Consider the following 19,058-nt stretch of genomic DNA (forward strand, 5'->3'; position numbering starts at 1 on the left):
GAACAAAAGCAGCTCCCTGAACACTTCATCCATAACCTGCTTGAATTTCCATGCTGGTTGTAGGGAGACTATGGGGAGAAAACCATCACCAACACCTGCTTTTGCTTTTTGATCTCTTGCTGGTTTTCTAGCACTTGCATCTTTTTTTTCTGAAAGCAGAGAAAACTACTCACTCCTTTCCCCTTGAGAAGTGTCCCAAGGTGTCCCAGGCATCAGGTGGGATGAAGGGAATGGAGCAGCACTGCATTCCTCCTCCTCTGCCCACAGAGACTGAACAATGCAGCCTTATTATTCTCAGGTGGTGTGTGGCTGATGACAGGATGAAGCTTGATGATTGGATCTGTGAAAAACTTGCTCAAATTTTAAGTGCTCAGCCCAGTTTTAACACACCCCTCTATTTTTTCCCTGACTAGCTCCCCGCCCCTTTGGAAACACACAAATCAGGCCAGTGTTAATAGCTGAGGTCTTTATTTAAAGTTTTTTATATACAGTAAAAGTGTCACAGATAAATCTGCAACAATCAGACAAAACAAATGTAAATCTCTCTCAACAATTAGCAGCTTAAGATCTATAAACTACAGTGTTACGTTCACAAGTGTCATATCTGTACTTTTCAACCCGTGCAAGTGAGTTTTTCTGTTTATTTTTTTACACTTCAAAAACACACTTACAGCTAAGTCAATTGCCTACTACTATACCACCTGGCATACACAACACAGACACACAGGGTTTGAAACTCTTTAGCCACGTTCAGAATTCATTTTAAAACTGGCAAAACTATCCAATCTTGAAGCCTTTTGTAGCTTGGCTTCTTTTGTTGTAATGATGCTTTTTTAATTGAAAAAAAAACGGAACAAAAAAAACCAAAAACAAAAACAAAGCTGACAGTACTTTTCTGTCCCAGTGCAACACTTACAAAATTCAACATTTCATTTGATCACACCCTCATGGGATGTGGAATAAACCAATGAAATAATTGCTGTCAGCACGCTCAGTATTACTAAACTAACCTAATGAGACTGAGAGAAAAGAGAACTTTATAAAATTTGAAACAATAAATTTTGAAACATTTTTTTTGCATCAATATTTTCTTCTTTAAACTGAAAAAAAATGGGGGAAACAGATAAACTTCATTTGAATCACAGAATTTCAATGAAGAGCTGCTAGTTTTTAAACTAACAGTCCATTATATTCTTTCCTCTACAGGCCAAGTTGATACGTGCTAAACATATCTAAACAATTTCAGAATCATTTCAACTCTGAATATGAAATTTTTCCCAAAACATTCTGCAACTCAGAGATGGTCACTAAAAAGGCCAGTAAAAGGTACTCACACACTCGCATCCATGGCAGAAACCATCTTCTACAAGTCATCCAGAAACACTTCATCAAGAAAGCAAACACAACCACTTACAAGGAAAGGGAGCCTTAAAGCTAGAATCACATTTCCAACAATATAATCATCACAGACCTTCAAACTGAAGAGGGACAAAAAATCCCACAATGTTCTGCTAATGCAGAAGGCAAAACACATGGCAGTTCTTTTAGGATATGAAAAGTGGATGCAGCATCATATATGGCATTACTGCAGACAACTTTCTGGAATGGAAGAAACTGCTGAGAGAGAGACAGACAGACACTGCCCAGAACCATATGTACATGGCCTTCACCAAACAGTTTTTAAGTGAAGTTTCTATTCAGCCCACACCTTCTGGCAAATTAGCAAATGGTATTTACTGAAGATGACAAAGAGTTGAGACACTAAATGAAATTAGGATATAAAGAAAAAGGAAGGACAAACACTTCCTTCACATAGTATGTACTAGTGGCTCTGAGAGTCCAGATTCATTGGCTTTCAATTTCTTCCTGCTTTGATCACACAAAAACCTACCATGAGCAATTCTAGTGTGATCAAAGAAAAACAGAGGTGCAAAGGCCAGGTTTCAGAAATAAAGGCAACAAACCTTCTCAGTTATGTGGCAAATCAGTTTTTACCATGATTCACACCTTTTTTTTATGACCAAAACTGCATAATGGGAAGGCAATAGTTACCCATGTAATTTGAGTCTGCCAGAGATGGATGGTAGAGAAGACTAAAAAGTTTTGCTGGAGCTAGAAGCATGGTCTAAGGAGGGAATGTTTATGAGATCTTTGCAACTCTGTCAGCAGCTCTGTAGAAAGTGTAATTATTTTAAGCTTGAATCACCTGCAACTGGCAATTTGCTTTTTAAGTAGGACAGCAGAAGATCAGTGCACGTGGTGACAAGAGAGGTGCGCTGGAATGCCCAGGGAGAGGGGTACCTGAGTTTCCTGTGATGGTGGGTGAAACAGACAGAAGCTTTGTCAAAGAAGGATGGTTGGACAGCGGAGGGCTTGCGTCGACTGCTAATCAGAAGACCCTTAAGGCTGTTACCTAGTTTGAGGGAATTTCTCAGAGCCCAGAATTTGCACCATCCCATAAAGTTCTAGGCTTCTGTGTATTATATTTGTGTCATGTACATGTTCCATGTATGTCTGGTTTAGGTCCCTTGGGCAACATTTGGTTCCTAGAGGGAATTTAAGCCCAGAATGAAGGAAAACTGTAGGATCTAATGAAATGTCATATATGTGTTTGAAAGAGAATCCTGGAGTCCTTTTGGATTTCATGGGAGATGGAGGTTTAATCTTGGCTTTGTTAGAGCAAAAAAAGAGCACAGAGTCAACACAGATTCCTTGGACTTGAAGCCTGTTCACCAGTACCAGCAAGTCACCAGCAATAGCACATTGCTAGGACTTCAGAGGTACATTTGAAGTTGACATTTCCTCAGCTTCAAAAGGTATCCCAACACAGACACACAAACAATTTTACCAGAGCCTGACAGGAGGAAAACTTTGGTTTCACTTTTTAGGGGTGTATTTAAAAATTAAGTCAGAGATATTTCTGAGACAACCATTCTTTTAAGTAGACTGTTATTTCAGTATTTCTTTACTTAAAAGAACCTGTCTTTTCTCTAGGAGGGGATGAAGAGAAATTCCTTATTCTTATCCTGAGGCCAGGAAAGAGAAATGACATGCAGATGAGAAATACATAAACACACTCTCCTTCACATCTAGGAAAAAGCATGCCCTGCATGACAAAAACATGTGGAGAAGATAGATGTTTCTCATGATGCTGCATCTGTATGCTCTGGAGGACAGATAAATGGCATATGAATAGCACTGCATTCCAGACAGGCTGGCACTAGAAATTACTCTCTGTCCTCCTCAAAACTGTTTCAGGACAAGACAACTTACAATTATTCACGCATTTCTTCATTTAAAAACATCGCTTCTTTATTTAAAAGGAAAAAAAAAGACCCTCCCAATCCCTTCCAAAAAAAAAACCCCAATAATAATAACAATAATAATTATAATAAAAAATCCTATTAGAAACAATAAGGAAGCACTGAGAGTTTGAGTATTACACTCTTCAAGTATGCTGTTTGGATTTTTTTTAAATCTGTGAATATACATATATAAAAAAAAACCTTAAAAGTGCAACCAAGGGCTTCTGCTTAAAGATAAGTATTTCAAGGACTACTTCAAAATACTGTAGCACAACTGTGCAGTTGCTGTGTATGGCATGAGGCTTCCACTTCATAAGCTTAGCAAAGTTAGCCAGCCTTATGAAAAGTTATGGCAAGTCAGGTTAGCGCAAATGGCGAACCCCGATGCAGAGCTGCGAAAGAGATCCACATGGTTGTTGTTGTTCTCTTGTTAAGAAAAGAAACCACTCTGAACGCATACATTTGGACATGGAATGTGAGCAGACTTCACAGTAAAAGTTTAGTGTTACAGGTTTGCTGTGGTACCATCACTCAAGGCTGTGCACTTAGCTTTGCTCCTCTTAGGCTAATCACGTTCTCTTCTTCCTGACAGGTTTAGTACAGTAGTTCAAGCCATAATTTAAATTGCCCATTGGTATGCTCCAAATTCTGTATTTTATTTATTTCTTTTGTACACTTTAAAGAATCTTAAGATTTGCATCCAAAGAGAACCATGCTACATAAAAATTATCCAGGATTCTCGCCAAAAAAGAGTTCTTGAATAAAATCTAAAAAATACTATTGCAATGCATTTCGCAGAGAAAAAACATTTTTCTAAATGTAAACAAATTCACTCCGACACTTTGAAACTTCAGCAGAGTAGCTGCTGACTAATCTTTGCCACTCTTGCTCACCAGAGCACCGGGAGGAGGACAATGCAGACGGTTCCTGCCGCCATCATCTGCGGGGAGACAAGAACCGTTCCAAGTAGCCAGTGAGGGCATCCCAGTGCTTCCACAAAAAGGCAATGAAAACCACTACAAGTAAAGTGCTGAACGTCCTATTGCGAGTCTTCATGAGGGGCACGACGCAGTTGGCCACAGTGGAAACGAAGACAAGAAGGACAGCCATGACAGCCAGGAGGATGTTGATGAACTTCCCCAGCAGGTTCCTGGCTGTGGCGTTCTCCAGCCCCTCCAGCTGCACCACTTGCTGCTGCTGTTGCTGCAGCTCCATCTTGGAGATGCGGGTCTGGCACGCTTCCAGCGCCTCCTGTGGGCAAGAACACATTGCTGGGCTGCCAGCACACCATATGCCTGGTGATTGACAGCCTATGGCTCCCACGTTACTGTCTGGTGAGGCCAGGACCACCTTGCTTATGCCACACACACCTCTGCAGGACACCAGTCACCACACCAATGTCACACCTTGCCATTCAATCTGACTGAGGGCTCCTCATTAACCTGGCATTGCCCTTCATCACACACCACCTCACTTCATTTGCACCAGAGGCTGGGCAGAGGGAGGACAAGCTGGGTGATGCCAGGCTCTGCTCACACATACCCCTCGGCTGCCACTCTGCACTACCATTTGCCTCTGCCTGCATGTGGTGCAATGGTCACCTGGGATCTCACCACCCTTCCTGCCACCCAGACCCAGAGGAGAAGGGACCTGACAGCCCTCAGTGATCAGACAGCTTTGTCTGTCCAGCTACCCACCCAGCTGCTCACTTCAGCTTTGTTTTCAGGAGACCACTGAGGGGACAAAAGTGCTGTGTCCAGTCAGTACTCCTCCTCCTCTGCGATGGGCATTCCCAGAGCTTCCCATTTCCATCACCTTCCTTGCAGTTACTTGTGCTTGTCCAACCTCTCTGTGAGCCCATTTGATTCTCTAGTCAACCTGGCAGAAAACTAAGTCAAGAAAAATAACTGACCAAAAAGGCTCAGCTGCATACTGCTCGCTTAGTGAGCTGAATGAGATCAGTGGAAGGTCTGGGAATTACCAGGGCCAGGACTGTGCAGCTGGCATCACAAGAAGATCATCATCTCCTCCAGATTGCAGCAAGCTGTGGCACTGGCACAGCTCCAGTTGACACTGCAAGGGTCAGAGAAAGGGGATGTCCAGGAGAAGGTCTAGAAGCACGAGGTTTGTGAAACTGCCTCTAGGAAGAGGCAAAACAGAAATAGGTGGAAGGAGACTATCCTGTACAAAATACCTCTAAGGCACTGCTGATTTGTGGGTGATTGTTTCCAGATCTTTTTACCATGCTGAACTTCAAGTGGACCAACCCACAGCACACCACTAGTGAGGTGCAGCAGGTGGGCTACAGAAGGAGAGTTGTCAAACCAATTAATGCAATGAGACATTTCTGCTCTCAAGAGATACAAAGTTACACTTTTTTCCATTGCTCCTCCCTCCGAGTTGCTTTTCTCTGACCTAAAGGCCAACCTCGGGTATTATTCACAGGTCTGCACCAAACAGCAGTCCCTCAGACTTATCACTTAAACAGGAACCAGGACTCCTTGCTTGAAGACTTACCTCAGTCACTGTTCTTCTGCAACATTAGCCCATGCACTTAAGTAGTTTTCCATGCAGGAAAATGTAACCCTTACCTTTTTCCCCATCAACATGAGGAATAAATTGTCCCAATTTGCAAGTTTACATTAAAAGCACTGAATCATAAAATGAAGAATAAAAAAAACCTAGAGAAATCTCCACTTCAACTAAGTGTTCAACCTTAGGTTTTCCTGCCATATTAAATTAGAGAGGAGAACAAAATCTGAAAATGTTAACATTCCCCAAAGAGGAGCCTCCTGCTTCCTGTCAGAAGCCATGGCACCACTGTCACAGACACTGATTTATTTTAACCTGAACTTAAAGGTCATTGTCACCTGTTACGCTTCTCTGTCATTGCACATCATGTCTGTGGAGGTCAACAAGACATGCGGGCTTCTCCTCAGCTGCGGTCCCTCGGACTGTGGAGCAAACGGATCAGCCCCCTCTAACCACAATCAGATGCACGGGATCTGCAGCTGGACCTCGCCATGTGCCAGAAGCTCAGCCTGATCCATTTCCGGAGGAAACAACCTGGCAGAGGCTCCTCGGGGGGAGGGATGAGGGAGAACTTTGACCTACAGTTCTCTGCTCACACTATAAATATCTCATGTCAGTGATTGAAACCGAGATGCCTGCTAAAACTAGCACAAGTACTTAAAATGGATGATAGATCTGTTTCTCACCAGGCCTTTCTTTTTAAGGTGCAACAGCTGCTCACATCACTTCCCAGGTCTTGCTCTGTGGGAGGCCCTCCAACTCCCTATCTCTATTTCCATAGCTTTGGTCTTATGCATACTGAAAGAAACTTCTCTAAAAATACCTCCTTTTTTGGGCAAAACCAACAGAAAGAATTGTTTCCTGACTTGATGCAGTGGCACACAAAGCCACTTTTCCTTAGAATGTGATCACTGCTCTAAAATTAGTGACACAGAAATACACCCTAGGGTCAGTTTACTGGTAATGTTACTGTAAAAAGTTTTCAGGTCACAGCCCACCGGATTCTAACAACCTGCAAAACCCTGCACAACAAGTGGATGTGGGCTTCCACTTTGATACTCCTCAATGACAAGGGTCAGGACCCCTCCCCAGGGAGAGCCAGCACAGCCCCTCCTCCACAGGAGTGACCTGGAGAGACCCAAGGGGCAGAGAGGGGGGAAAGGCCCTTTCAGGACTCAACAACATGCAGTTTAGTAATAAAGCTACAAGGATTACAATCAAATATTGAGTAACAGAAGGTGTTTCACAAGTGACTGAGTTACAGAAAGAGCAGGTAGAAGACAGACCTGGAGTGTCCCTGTCTCTGTCACCCACCTGGATGTCCCGGGCTCGCTCATAAGACTGGTAGGCAATCTTCTCCTCCATGCTGGCCAGCTCCTGCTTCAAATTGAGGATCTCATTCTGGTGGAGCTCAGTCAGGTCATTGAGCTGCTCTTCAAGTCTTTCACATCTAGGAATGGCATAGATGGAACATCAGCTTTAGTGAGGAGAGCATGGGAGAATGACAGCAGTAACAATCAACAGTGAACATCACAGACATTTACTGAAAACCAGTGTGGCCACCTCAGTTATGACAAAAGCACATGTTACAGTGTAAGGCCCTCCACCTGGGAATTGAGGACATTCTTTCTACCAGGTAAGGAAATGTTAATCCTGCTCCTATCCTGAATAGCTACATCCTATCCTAGAATGGCTACATGACAAATGTCAAGTGATGCAAGAAATGAATTGGAATAGAATAAGTTATTCCCAAAATTTTGTTTACACCAAACCGTTCCCTTCTAATAACATAATGCTTCTTAAGCATATTCACCTACCCTCAGAACAGTAACAGACATAAAAATGACATAGAATTACCCATGACTGATGCCTCAGAGAACATGATGGCCCTGCCTGATCTTTACATGTGAGTCACATGGATATCTTTGATTTATTTTTTCTTTATCTCTCATGAATGATTCAGCATACCTCACACAGATCATCGTATTATTTATAGGGAGGGCACATGAGTCATTAACCTGCAGGCTTATTTTCCAGTTTGCTACTGGTGAATGGACTGGACACAGAAAGAGGACTGCCCAAAAAGTAGATTACAACAATTCTGAGAGATGCAGTTTTGTGTCTCATTGAGGGAATTTTAAACTGACTTCAACAACAGATCATCAATACTATTTTAGCACTTCACAAGTGCATTAGGGACACCTTGCATTTACATGTTGCATTTCATTTCTGGATTTTCAAACTGAAATTTACAAAGCATCCCAGGCTTCAATACCCTTTTAAAATCAGGCAAGCATTTGTGTTACTTCCCAAAAGTAAATACATGCAGAGGACCACGCCAGGGCTCAGGGGCCAGGAGAGGTGCACGATCCACATCACCCTCTGCCACTGGTTTCTTGTTCTTGGTTCATACAGCGACAGCTCTGAGGTGACTCAGGGGTGTGCACAGGTAACTCTGTCTGCTGGGAGTTTTCCACTCAGATTTCCACTGACTGTGTTCTCATTGTAAGCATGTAATAGCTTACTCTATAGCTCTTACCCTCTGACCCTTGATACTAATAACTGAAAAATTGCTAAGGTATTCAGTACAGACATAATTCCTTGCTTAAATTTCAGTTCCCCTTAGATTCCACCTGAGTTTGATTTATACACCCCCAAAACGAAAAAAACAATGTTTATCTAGAATGAATAATTTAATTATAAGTTCTGAAACTAAGGCTAAAGTCCTGCTTCCTTACCACTCCCTCCCAAGATTTTTGGTGCCACATAAGGCTTGATATTCATAATCTGGAGTCACAAGCTAGCCTTTAAAAATAGTCTTGGGGATGTATTTTCAACTGAAAAATCTCAAGAGAATTTTCATTCCAAATACAATATTGTTTTAAACTAAGAGGGAGTGAAACACAGCATGACAACTTCCAGCAATGAAACACCGGTGGTCAACCAGACTGAGACAACCACAAGCTGACACAGCTCATCCCCAAAGGTGCCACAGCAGCTGTGCAGCCCTGGCAGGACACACAAGAGAACTAGTTTCCCAGGAATGGCAAGCTGCAAACAAGGGAATAGCCATGTGAAGACTGGCTAATTAAGGAGCCCAGATAATTAATATTGCCATTTGTTCCCATCCACCTTAAAAAAAAAACCCAACTTGCCAACAATCAAAAAATCACAACTAAACCCATTCTAAGTCCCAAAGGCAGCATCAATTACTTGAAATAAATTTACTTTGCTAATATATTACAAAGTTCTCCAGCAAGTTTGTTACACAAAAAGGTACTTAAGCACTTCTGAAAATATGATTATGTCTTTTAGCCTCCTCCCACATAAACACCCTTCATAAAACAGCTGTTGCCAGGCAGCTTAAATCCTGTTCTATAACAAGAAACAATTGTATTTTAATAACTTCAAAACTACTTCAATCTACAGGAAACATAAGGAAACCCTGTAAATCTGTACAGTTAAAAGCTTAAGCATAACATGATTAGCACAAGGGTTGGCTCCAGCCCTCCCTGCCCTCAACGCAGGACTACTGGCTTGTTCCTGAACCACGCTTCATTTTCCTGCTCAACTCCAGAGCTTTTGCAGTTTGCACCCAAGAATCACCTGTACTTTCAGAAGCCAGTATGTTAGGCAACTGCTAGAATTGGGTTATTCAAAAAAACAAAACCACAATGAAAAACAATAGGATTATTTCTGGAATTACACTTCCTCCATTTATCTCCTTTACCTTCCTTGTCCCACTATCTACAATTTAGAAAATCATGGGGTTTTCCCTGCTGTTTTCTACTGGTGTTCACATTCGAAAAGTCAAGAGGGGTTCCTGTGAACAGAGCCAGGACTTTCCTAGTGAAGGATAGTTTGTATTTAACTTGGAGATACTGCAAAAATAAAAGGGACAGGACACCTGTCAAGAAGGTTAAGGCTATACTCACACTCCCCTCTCTCACATATGAGTGCCAGCATCAATGCTAATACCTCTCTTCAAGCATCTCTCAACATGGAGAGGAGCTGTCTGACCCAACAGGCTGCCTGCACTGCTCAGCCACAGGCCAGAGAGGGCGGGCTCTTCAACCATTTTAGACCTCACAGGTTTAGCACTTTTAATCCATTTAAAAATAAATAATGAGAACAGACTGAAGCCCAACTATTAGACTACAGCAAAAATCAGAGAAATGAAAGCACTAGTGTGTAGCATTTTAGCTGATGGGTTTCTCCTGATTAGAGTGTGGGAGACCTCAATACCCTTTCCAAGGATGCCTGGCCTGTGAAGAAACCCAGACTCTTGGACTGGCCACGCTCCAAATATGTGAGCTCATGACTTCCCTGCGTACAAAACAGGTTCCTAAAGGGACATGAAAGATGAATATGCTCAGCAGGAACTTTATTTCAGTCTCAATAGCACAGAAAGTTCCTGTTCATATCAGTAAACAACTGCCACCTTCCAACCCATGAGATAACCAACAGATTTCAGCACCCACTCCCACTGCAGAAGAAACACAACAATGTCCAGGGCAATGCAGAATCTTCCTTCCTCCATGCCTCAGCCTCCTGGGGCAGCATGGAGATCGGGGCTGGCACATGCAGCCAGCACAGCCCACCCCAGCACCCGGCAGCACGAGGGTGGGAGAACTGGAGTGACTGCACCAGCAAGTCCCAGCCCACAGCTGGTAACAACCCAGCAGCTTGGCAGGCTGGTAGGAGAGATCTGGAAGCAAAAAGAGGGAGGAGATGGAGGAAAACCTGCGAGGCAAGCCATGGCTGATAAACAACTGCACAGACAAACAACGAAAAAACATCAGAACCTGCAAAAAAGTAAAACATCCAAGAAAGAGGGAATGGACAAAGACTGGGCGAGAAAATGCCATGGCACATGCTTTGTTCCAGCTCCCAGGTACAATACGAACAACACAGTGCTGACCCATGAGCACAAGCTTCTCCAAAATACTCTTTTTTTTAAAGCTCTAGCTGAACTCAGTGCTTGTTTGTGAAAGCTTACCAGAAATAGAGCAGAGTTATGAGATATTTATAGCTTTTAAAGCCAGTTATGATTAATTTTGAACCCCCAGTCTCCCAGCTTCAAACCACAACCTCATTCCCATCTTTTCATTTTTCTGGAGAGAGCTGAGGACTGAGCTGGAGGGATAGGCACCAGCCCTCTCTGCCCAGGCAGCAGCACCCTCTCTGCCCTCAGACATAGCCTGCCAGTTCAAAGGGTGATGTTGGCTTTAATCTTCATGTTGTTTTAAAATACAGAAGATATCAAACAAGAATCTAGCTTTGTACAATGCAATATTAATCCCACTGTGATTAACCCATGAGCTGCTTGCAGATCTCCCTGTTCACCTCTGACAGCCTGCAGAGATGTGTGTGGTTTAACTGGTCTTCTTTAGAGGTCACACCTTTAGTGAATTTGTATCAATATCCCATATGGTAGGTCTAAATTACTGTCCTCTTAAGCATTTATAAACCAAATATAGATTCTCCTGGCAGTGGTTAGGCTCTATGCTGACCCCAGGGGAGCACTCAGTCATGGTTAACGGCACACAACTGATGTGACTTCATGCTGCACTGGCACAAGGACCTGCCTCAACCTTGCTAAATGGTTCCAGGGAATAACTACCCAGTTTATCTGACAACACTCATCAGTGCCCAAGGTCTTCCATTGTACTTTCAGGCTCTTCTTCAGCTATACTGTGCTTGCATACAGCCTTACACTATGAATGGCTGCTGCTGTATGGGTGGAACAACACCCTACACAGCCACAGACAACAGGACCCCTCTCTTCTGGGGAGCAGAAGATCAGACTCCACATTGCTTGTTCTGTGACTTCAGGACAATGAGGCACTAGGAACCAAAGCTGCTGTGCTGGACACTGGTTTCAGTCAAACTGCTGATTGTTGCAAAGCGGAATTAGAAGGTGGTGTTGGTCTGGCTTTGTCTACCCAAGCTCTGCAGAGCACACAGAAAGCTTGCTGTCTCTACAAGATCCTAGCAGGTTAAGCCTTTTCAAATGTTTTCCCAATGACCTGGCACCAGAATGTCTGAAGAGCTGCAGGCAACTCCATGTCATACTGTGGAAACCAACATAGCAAGTGGCAGACAATACTTTAGAAAGCCTGTCCCCACACCCAGCAGCTCTGCTGAGCCTCATGGGTTGTGCTTCACAGCCTGGACAAAGCAATGATGGCCATAACCAACCTCATTTTAAAATGCCTGCAGTCCTCCACCAGAACAAGGAGTAGGCCTCCTTGTACTTGCTATTAAAAGTGTAAAAACTTTAAAACAAGGCTTCCCTGAAGTCACTGTGACCTCTTCTCTGTGCCCTGCTCAGGGACTGGCTGAACTTCAGCAACTCCTCTGCCTTTCCATTTCTTCCAGTGAGGGGAGGGCTGGTGGAAAGAGCAGTTACCCACTTCCAGAGCTCCATGACAAGAGCACTACCAATATCTGGCATTTAATTTAACTTCATTGCATTGAGCCCTGCCACGGTGTGGCTACACAAAGGATGGAAGGTAATATCCTAAACTCTGCATATGGGTAGGATCATGTGTTTTCAGAGACGTCTACAAAAGCTGGATATTTCTTTCTCTTGTAAATGAGGATCAGAGTGTGAAACAACCCTTTTCCTTCCTATTTCTTTCTTGTACAGGAAAGGAGAGGTACAGCAGAATAACAATAATTACAAAATTCAGAGATGGGGGGGTGAAATCCTGAAAAGACCACAAAACTTCCCCTGGGAACAGCTCACTGAATAGTGCTAAGCAAGACTCTGGTGCTCTGCAACTCACAGCAGTTAATCCCGAGATGAAGTACAGAAGTACATACCTGTACCGCTCCTCCTGCAGAGTCTGCATTATCAATGAGTAATCCCTCTGATAACGAACCTTAAGGTCCTCAAATGATTCTTCCAGCCTTGCCTGTGTCTCTCGAATTTCTTGAATCTCATGCAATATTGCATCAAACCCTGAGCTCTGCATATCCAGAGTGTTTGTTTTGGAGCTGGAAGCTCCCACAGGCCCCCCTGTTGTGCTGTTGGCTCCCACTGAACCTGATGTGGCACTGGAGCAGTCCTCTTCACTGCCATATTTTGGGCTTGACTGAAAGTTTTGAATAACACCTAGAGCCTTGCCTCCTGTCCCATCTTCCTGGCCTTCTTCTAAGGAGTCTTTCAGATTAGCAATGTTGTCCGCACTCCCAAATTTGTTCCTTATGAGGGAGGCAATCTCCCGGGGTTTGGAAACCACAGCTCCTGCTGCTGAATGTGTGGCTTGGGAGAAACTGGAAAGCCCACCTTTTACACTGTCTACTACTCCCTCACTGAAGCCAGTAACTTTTGCTCCAACATCTTTCAAACCCTGATGCATATCCCTGAAGACATCCTTTGGCTGCCGAGGGATCCCATTCTGCTCAATCTCCCGCAGCTTTCGATGGTAGTGTTCTAGTTTCTTCTGCAGCTGCAAGATGGTCTGGGCTGACTTTTGATTTTTCTTCTCAAACACTTGCTTAATGCGGGCACTTTGCTGCTTGTCTGCATTGTTGGCCAGTTTCAGGTACTCTGCCACATTGTCATCACGGGCTGTTTGTTCGATTTTGATCTGCTCAGTCAACTTCAGTATCTTCTGCTGCAGGTGTGTGATAGCCACTTTTGTGCGCTGAGGATCTGGGGTCCCATCGACAGAGTCTGCATTGATGCTGCCATCAGTGCTTGAGGCCACTGCATTGGAGGTCTGCGCGAGGCTGCTGACTTCCAGTCGCTCGATCTAGGCAGGAAGAGAAAGAAATATGAGTGCTAATCACCAGCTTTTCTCATATAAAACTTTTCCTTCTTTGTGCCAACCAGCTAGAAAAGCAAATGTAACTGCAAAAATGCACTTCTTTTTTTCAGTTGGCCAAGGTATGGTATCAATCAATTGAGCTTCGTGTGCTTTACAGACATCTAGCAAGAGCTGAGAAAAAAGCAAAACCTCTCATAATTAAGCCAACTTAACGGCCTCAAACAACCAAAAAATCAGGGCCAAAGTAAGACACGGCACCCATCTCAGCAGGCTGAGATCTCTGAAGTTTTGGTTCAGGGCCAGCAGCTCTGCCAGCTGGGGAGTAAAAAGACAGGGAAGGTAACTGTGAAAGAGCAAAAGCCACACAGATCAAGTGTACAACAAGTTATTTACAATACTCCATCTGTTTGTGTTTTGAAAGCAAATTACGAAATTTATCAGAAAACAAGAGATCTGCTAAGGCAAGTGCTTGAACCAGAACTGAAGAGCCTGCTGGACCTGTGCTGGGGCAGCTGCCTGCAGCGAGCAGGTGTCTCTGAAAGGAAGGGAAACAGCGAGTTTTGAAGGACAAACCCCATTTTTAGCCAAAACCCCCCAAGCTAAACTCTATTCCAGCACAAACGAGCCAGGCCAAGGAGCCAGAGCGGCGGCCGGTGCTGCTCCTTCGGCTGAAGGACGGCACGGCACGGCACGGCACGGCACGGCACGGCACGGCACGGCACGGCCCGGCCCGGCCCGACCCGCTGCTGCGCGACCTCCCCCTGCTACCGCCGCGGCACCGGAGAGATCGACCCTACAGCCCCGGCCCGCGGTACCTTGTCCCGGCGAGGCAGCAGCGCCCGCTCCCAGTGCATGGCTCCCGCCGGCACCCGCCCGCATGGCAGCCCCGCCGCCCGCACAGCCACACCTGGGCCCGGGCCCGGCACCGCCCCGGGGCAGAGCCGGCGGACCAGGACAGCCCCCGCCGGGGACAGCCCCGCCTCGGGCCCAGCTCCCGCCAGGCCGATACCGACTGCGTCCCGGAGAGTCGCGGGCTGGCGAGAGCTGGGGGGGGAACCACGGCTAGGGGGATCAGAGCTGGGGGCCCGTGTCCATCCTCCTTCCCCCGTTCCTCCTCCAGGCCCAGCAGCTCCAAGCTGCCATCACAACGCTGCTGCACTGCCTGGAGCCCGGCAGTCACCTGGGAGGAGAAACCTTGGTCCCACTTCCAGTGACGTTTTCAAAAAATAAGTTGGTTACCCATGCAAACCCAAATACACACTTTGACTTTTGAGGCAGCCAACAACCCTATACATGTTGGACAAACAGGCTGTGATTCACACCCCACACATTTAGAAAACAGGCTTTAATACTATGTGTTTGTTTTTCTTCTCGGACCGAGCAGCTTGACTTAAACACTGGGCAGCATCCCAGGCTGTTTTCTTCAAACAACTACCACCCAATTCAAAACTAACTCCCTAAGTGCTGAACACATTTCCATGTTTGTCTTGTAAATCTCTACTTTACAAACAAAAAAATCCTATTGGAGTTAATTGTATCCCTCTCTCTAGTTTCAATATTCTGTATTTATGATTTAATGTAACAAAATGAACACCATGCGGTAGACAGGCAGCACGTTTGTGTGCTGCAGGCACCCTGGCTGGCAATGAGCAGGGTAGCAAGGTTCCTTCCCAGCAGCCCTACACTGGGGTTCTGGTTGATCTCACATCAACAACAAAATCAATCAGACATACAGAAAACTCAAGTGATTTATTTTCTAGAGTTCGTTTGCTGGAAACAACAGAACATCAGTTTTCACTCTCTAATGACTGCAGAAGTATCAACTGCTTTCTTAAGCAGGTTTAGTTGTAGAAACCCTGGATCTCTGGGTAGATTAATGGAAAATTAGCGGTAGGAATTCCTATGGATCAGCGGGACCAGCAGCAGGCACAACACTGACCCTGCATGGGATATGCTGCCTCTGAGACCCAGGGATGTGCACTTCAGAGTAGCACACATTTGCTATGAAACCTCTTCTTGGAATCTGTGATGTCTTTAAGATTGTCACTGATACGATTTCTAGGTGTGGTCTAGAAGAAACCAAGGCTCCTGTGTGCACAGGGCAGCACACAGCTCACGCCCTGCTCTGCCAACTCACACTAAGCCCTAAAGCAGCACAGCGCAGACTTTTCTTTTCAGCACACTGATACAATCTTACTACTCCTTTAACAGCCTTATAAAATACCAAGCTGGCTTCTCAGAAAGAACCCTACCAGGCTGTTTACACCAATCTGTACCTACTCAAGAGTTGGGAAATTCTAGTATTCATGACAGATGGAGAAAAGAAAGTTCCACAAATTTACAAATTTTCCAGAAAGTACTTTGAAATAACTTTCCCCCCGCAATGAATACTTTTGTACCTCGACAGTGAAAAGCTGAGCACAAGCAGGCCTGACCCAGCACTGCAGAACCAAACAACTGCTGATCCTGTTGGGCTCTGCCACAGCACAGGTTTCTCTGAGCAGAAATGTGCACATTTCAGTGACATAGAACTAATGGCACTTCAACATTATTTTGCAATAAAGTTTCTATCAGCTTAATTTACTGCCAGTTGGGTGTAATTAGAGTGTGTGTAATTACTATGAATTACACTAACAGTACACTCTTCCTCTCTTCCTCTCAGTTTTGTGAGAGGAATTTTGTAGAAACTTTCTCTTCCCCCCTTTTAAAGTCAATTGACTTCAGCATCTCTCCTCAGGTCTTCCTAGGCCTGTGACAGAAAATCAACCAGAACTGCTATAGGAGAACAAACTATGTTGGGATAATTACTTCATAATTACTAGCTGTGTGATTATTAGCCTGGAATAACAAGAAGGGGTTTTTTACAGTTCAGAAGCAAACAGCTGTACAAAGAGCTATTCTGAAAACAAACTGAAATAACTTAAGCATTTTCTCTGTATCAACAAGGCTTTAGAGACGGGAGACCCAGCACTAAACTGGGTCCCTGAGAAATGCTAGTGACATAGTATTGGTTTAAAATGACTGGCAACCTGTCCTGAAAAGATGCTGGTAAATTAAATACTGTAATGGTTAATGTTTATATAAAAATAGGGATTACAATTCAATTAGTCAGTCTCCCTTGCAATCAATTTTCCAGTATATTGAGTCAGTCCAGACCCAGCAGACCTGCCTGCCCTCCTGCCAGGCAGTATGCTGAAAACTGCTCTGGTGTTATACCACGAATCAAATGCAATCATGTGAGGATCTCATGACTTCTGCCCCTGGAGATCTTACCACATTCCTAGCACTTTCAGCACTGTCAGGCCTCCCCTCCTGTACAAGTCTTCCATGTGTCTGCAATACCCAGCCCAAAAAGAACCTACAGTTTGCATTCTGGCTTTGCTGAAGACTAAAAACAGTTGTTTAAAGGCATTTCACCTTCTTCTAAAACTACTTCTGTGAATGCACATACTGTGGAGTCACTCACCAAGACAATCAATGACCCTGAAAGAGATAAAATAAAAATTTCCAATACAATCACTTTGCCTGCCTAAGATAACAGCTAGAGCAAGGAACCAACCCTGGTAACACAAAGAGGAAATGACTTTATACCTTACTCACAGCAGTTACACAATCATGAGTGATGATTACTACAACACCTATGTGCTCGAGGTGCACCTGCCAGGGCAGAGCTTCACATCTGGGTCCAGCATTCCTGCATGTCTGCAGACAGGGCAAGAGCAGGCAGGGACAGGCAGGGACAGACAGGGACAGACAGGACAGTCAGCAACCCCAACAGAGCAAGGCCTCACAAAACCTTTGAGGGACTTGCATGCCATCAGGCATCCCCCTCTTTGGTGGGGGTCCAAGGTGAGCATCTCCCTGCTTAACTGTGTAATGGCACAGCAGGAGGACAGAAAGAATAACTAGTTAGTACACGCTAACCCAGGGACTGACCCACACCAGGAATAACCAAGCAATAAAGAACTTGCAGCTGATTTTATTCTTAATAAGCCCCCAGACCCTGTTCACCATAAGGCTCCACAAGCTGCACCAGCTGGGACGCAGAACACCACAGGAGGGAAAAGTGACCTGGGACTGCTGAGTTTAGCACACACTGAGCTATGGCCCGAGGCACACCTACCACCTCCCACCTACACTTTGGTGGAAAGGACTTTTAGTATCATCAAGTCCAACCACTAACCTAAATCGTCTCCCTGAAGATGATGTCTCTGACTCTTTTAATTCTCCCTAAAAACCCAACTGCCGGCAAAGACCTTACCTTCTTGACCTCGAGCTTCTGAAATCTTGAGAACAGATATTTTTTAATACAAAAGAGTAAGGTTTGGTGACCCAATGCAATAACGGATCTAGCTTCCCAAAGCTAGAGTCAAGAAAATTAGTGGTGCTGGTTGAATAACGGTTAATAACAAGGCAGTAACACCAACATCATGGGTAAGGCAAGTTCAAGGGAATAAATAAAACAATCTGAATGGAAAAATAGGAAAGAACTGAAGTATACACAAGGACTTGTGGGAACTTGATTTTTGAGATGAAAAAGGATGACACAGCAAAAGAGAAGGCCAAAATAACATTTGTGGATGTTTATGGTAGCAGCTGCAGACTTTTAATCAAGGGGGGGACTGCCAATCAGGCCAGAAGTTATAATAATAAGGACAGGAAATGAGGCAAAGCAGAACGAAAATTAAGCATAGGAACTAGGAGGAGAGGGTAGATTTGTAAACAAGTTTATACACATTTTTATCAGAAAGTGACTATGTAAAATGACATGGTCTTTTTGCGTTGGTTTTGTTTTGCTGTTTTTTTTAAAAAAAGTATTTCTGGTTTCCTCAGTATGCCTAAATCCCATGTCATTACCTCAGAGACAAAGTTATTGTTAACACTTCCCAGAGAGTAGTTTGGGGTTTTTTTGTTTTTCTTTTTTTAATGCAGCAAGCTCCTATCTGATAAACACAGACTATGATTGTATCTTACATACTCATTTGTGAAGAACAGAGTTTAATTTTCAGTTTGCAAGTTAAATTCAATTTGCAAAGCAATGGAGCAAAGTGGAGTCTAGGAGAACAAACACCTCTGTGTGATCACTACAAAGAACAGCCACATATGAGAGCAAGGATTTCTCCCCTTTTTCAGATTTTCTCTGTGGAAGTGAAAGATGCATGCCATCTCCAAGTACTTAGTCTAAAAGGCTCCTGTACCTGGCACAACTTCTGCAGACTTATTTAACTTATTTTTATTTATTTTTAGTTGTAATATTTTTCTGCAGGTACAGAGTGTGACTGTACCAAAATTTGCTCTGGAACCAGTATTTCAAAGTTGATCCAATTACCAATTTATAGGAAAACACAAATATTACAAAACAGCAGGAGTCATGTTTCCTGTGAACATATTTCTTTGTCATTCCTGTATAGCATTTCTTGATATATTGTTGCCTTAGTTTAAG

General features: G+C 44.1%; 1 protein-coding gene across 7 annotated transcripts in view; it reads right to left on the minus strand.

Moving 5' to 3' along the window:
- Window positions 1–451: 451 nt before the first annotated feature.
- TMCC1 (transmembrane and coiled-coil domain family 1) overlaps window positions 452–19,058 on the minus strand; it is a 78,839-nt gene continuing 60,232 nt past the window's right edge. For 6 of the 7 annotated variants that reach the window (XM_071756417.1, XM_071756413.1, XM_071756412.1 and 3 more), the window contains 3 exons: window positions 12,666–13,600; window positions 7,152–7,287; window positions 452–4,556 (listed from right to left, as the gene is read on the minus strand). In XM_071756417.1, coding sequence (XP_071612518.1) covers window positions 4,242–4,556; window positions 7,152–7,287; window positions 12,666–13,600 — 1,386 coding nt within the window. In that variant the 3' untranslated portion in view covers window positions 452–4,241. Of the gene's footprint in view, window positions 4,557–7,151; window positions 7,288–12,665; window positions 13,601–14,430; window positions 14,660–19,058 lie in introns of those variants that run through there. The other variant, XM_071756414.1, reaches the window with a different exon arrangement.

This window comes from Heliangelus exortis, chromosome 12 (genome assembly GCF_036169615.1).
Source record: "Heliangelus exortis chromosome 12, bHelExo1.hap1, whole genome shotgun sequence".
NCBI lineage: Eukaryota > Metazoa > Chordata > Aves > Apodiformes > Trochilidae > Heliangelus > Heliangelus exortis.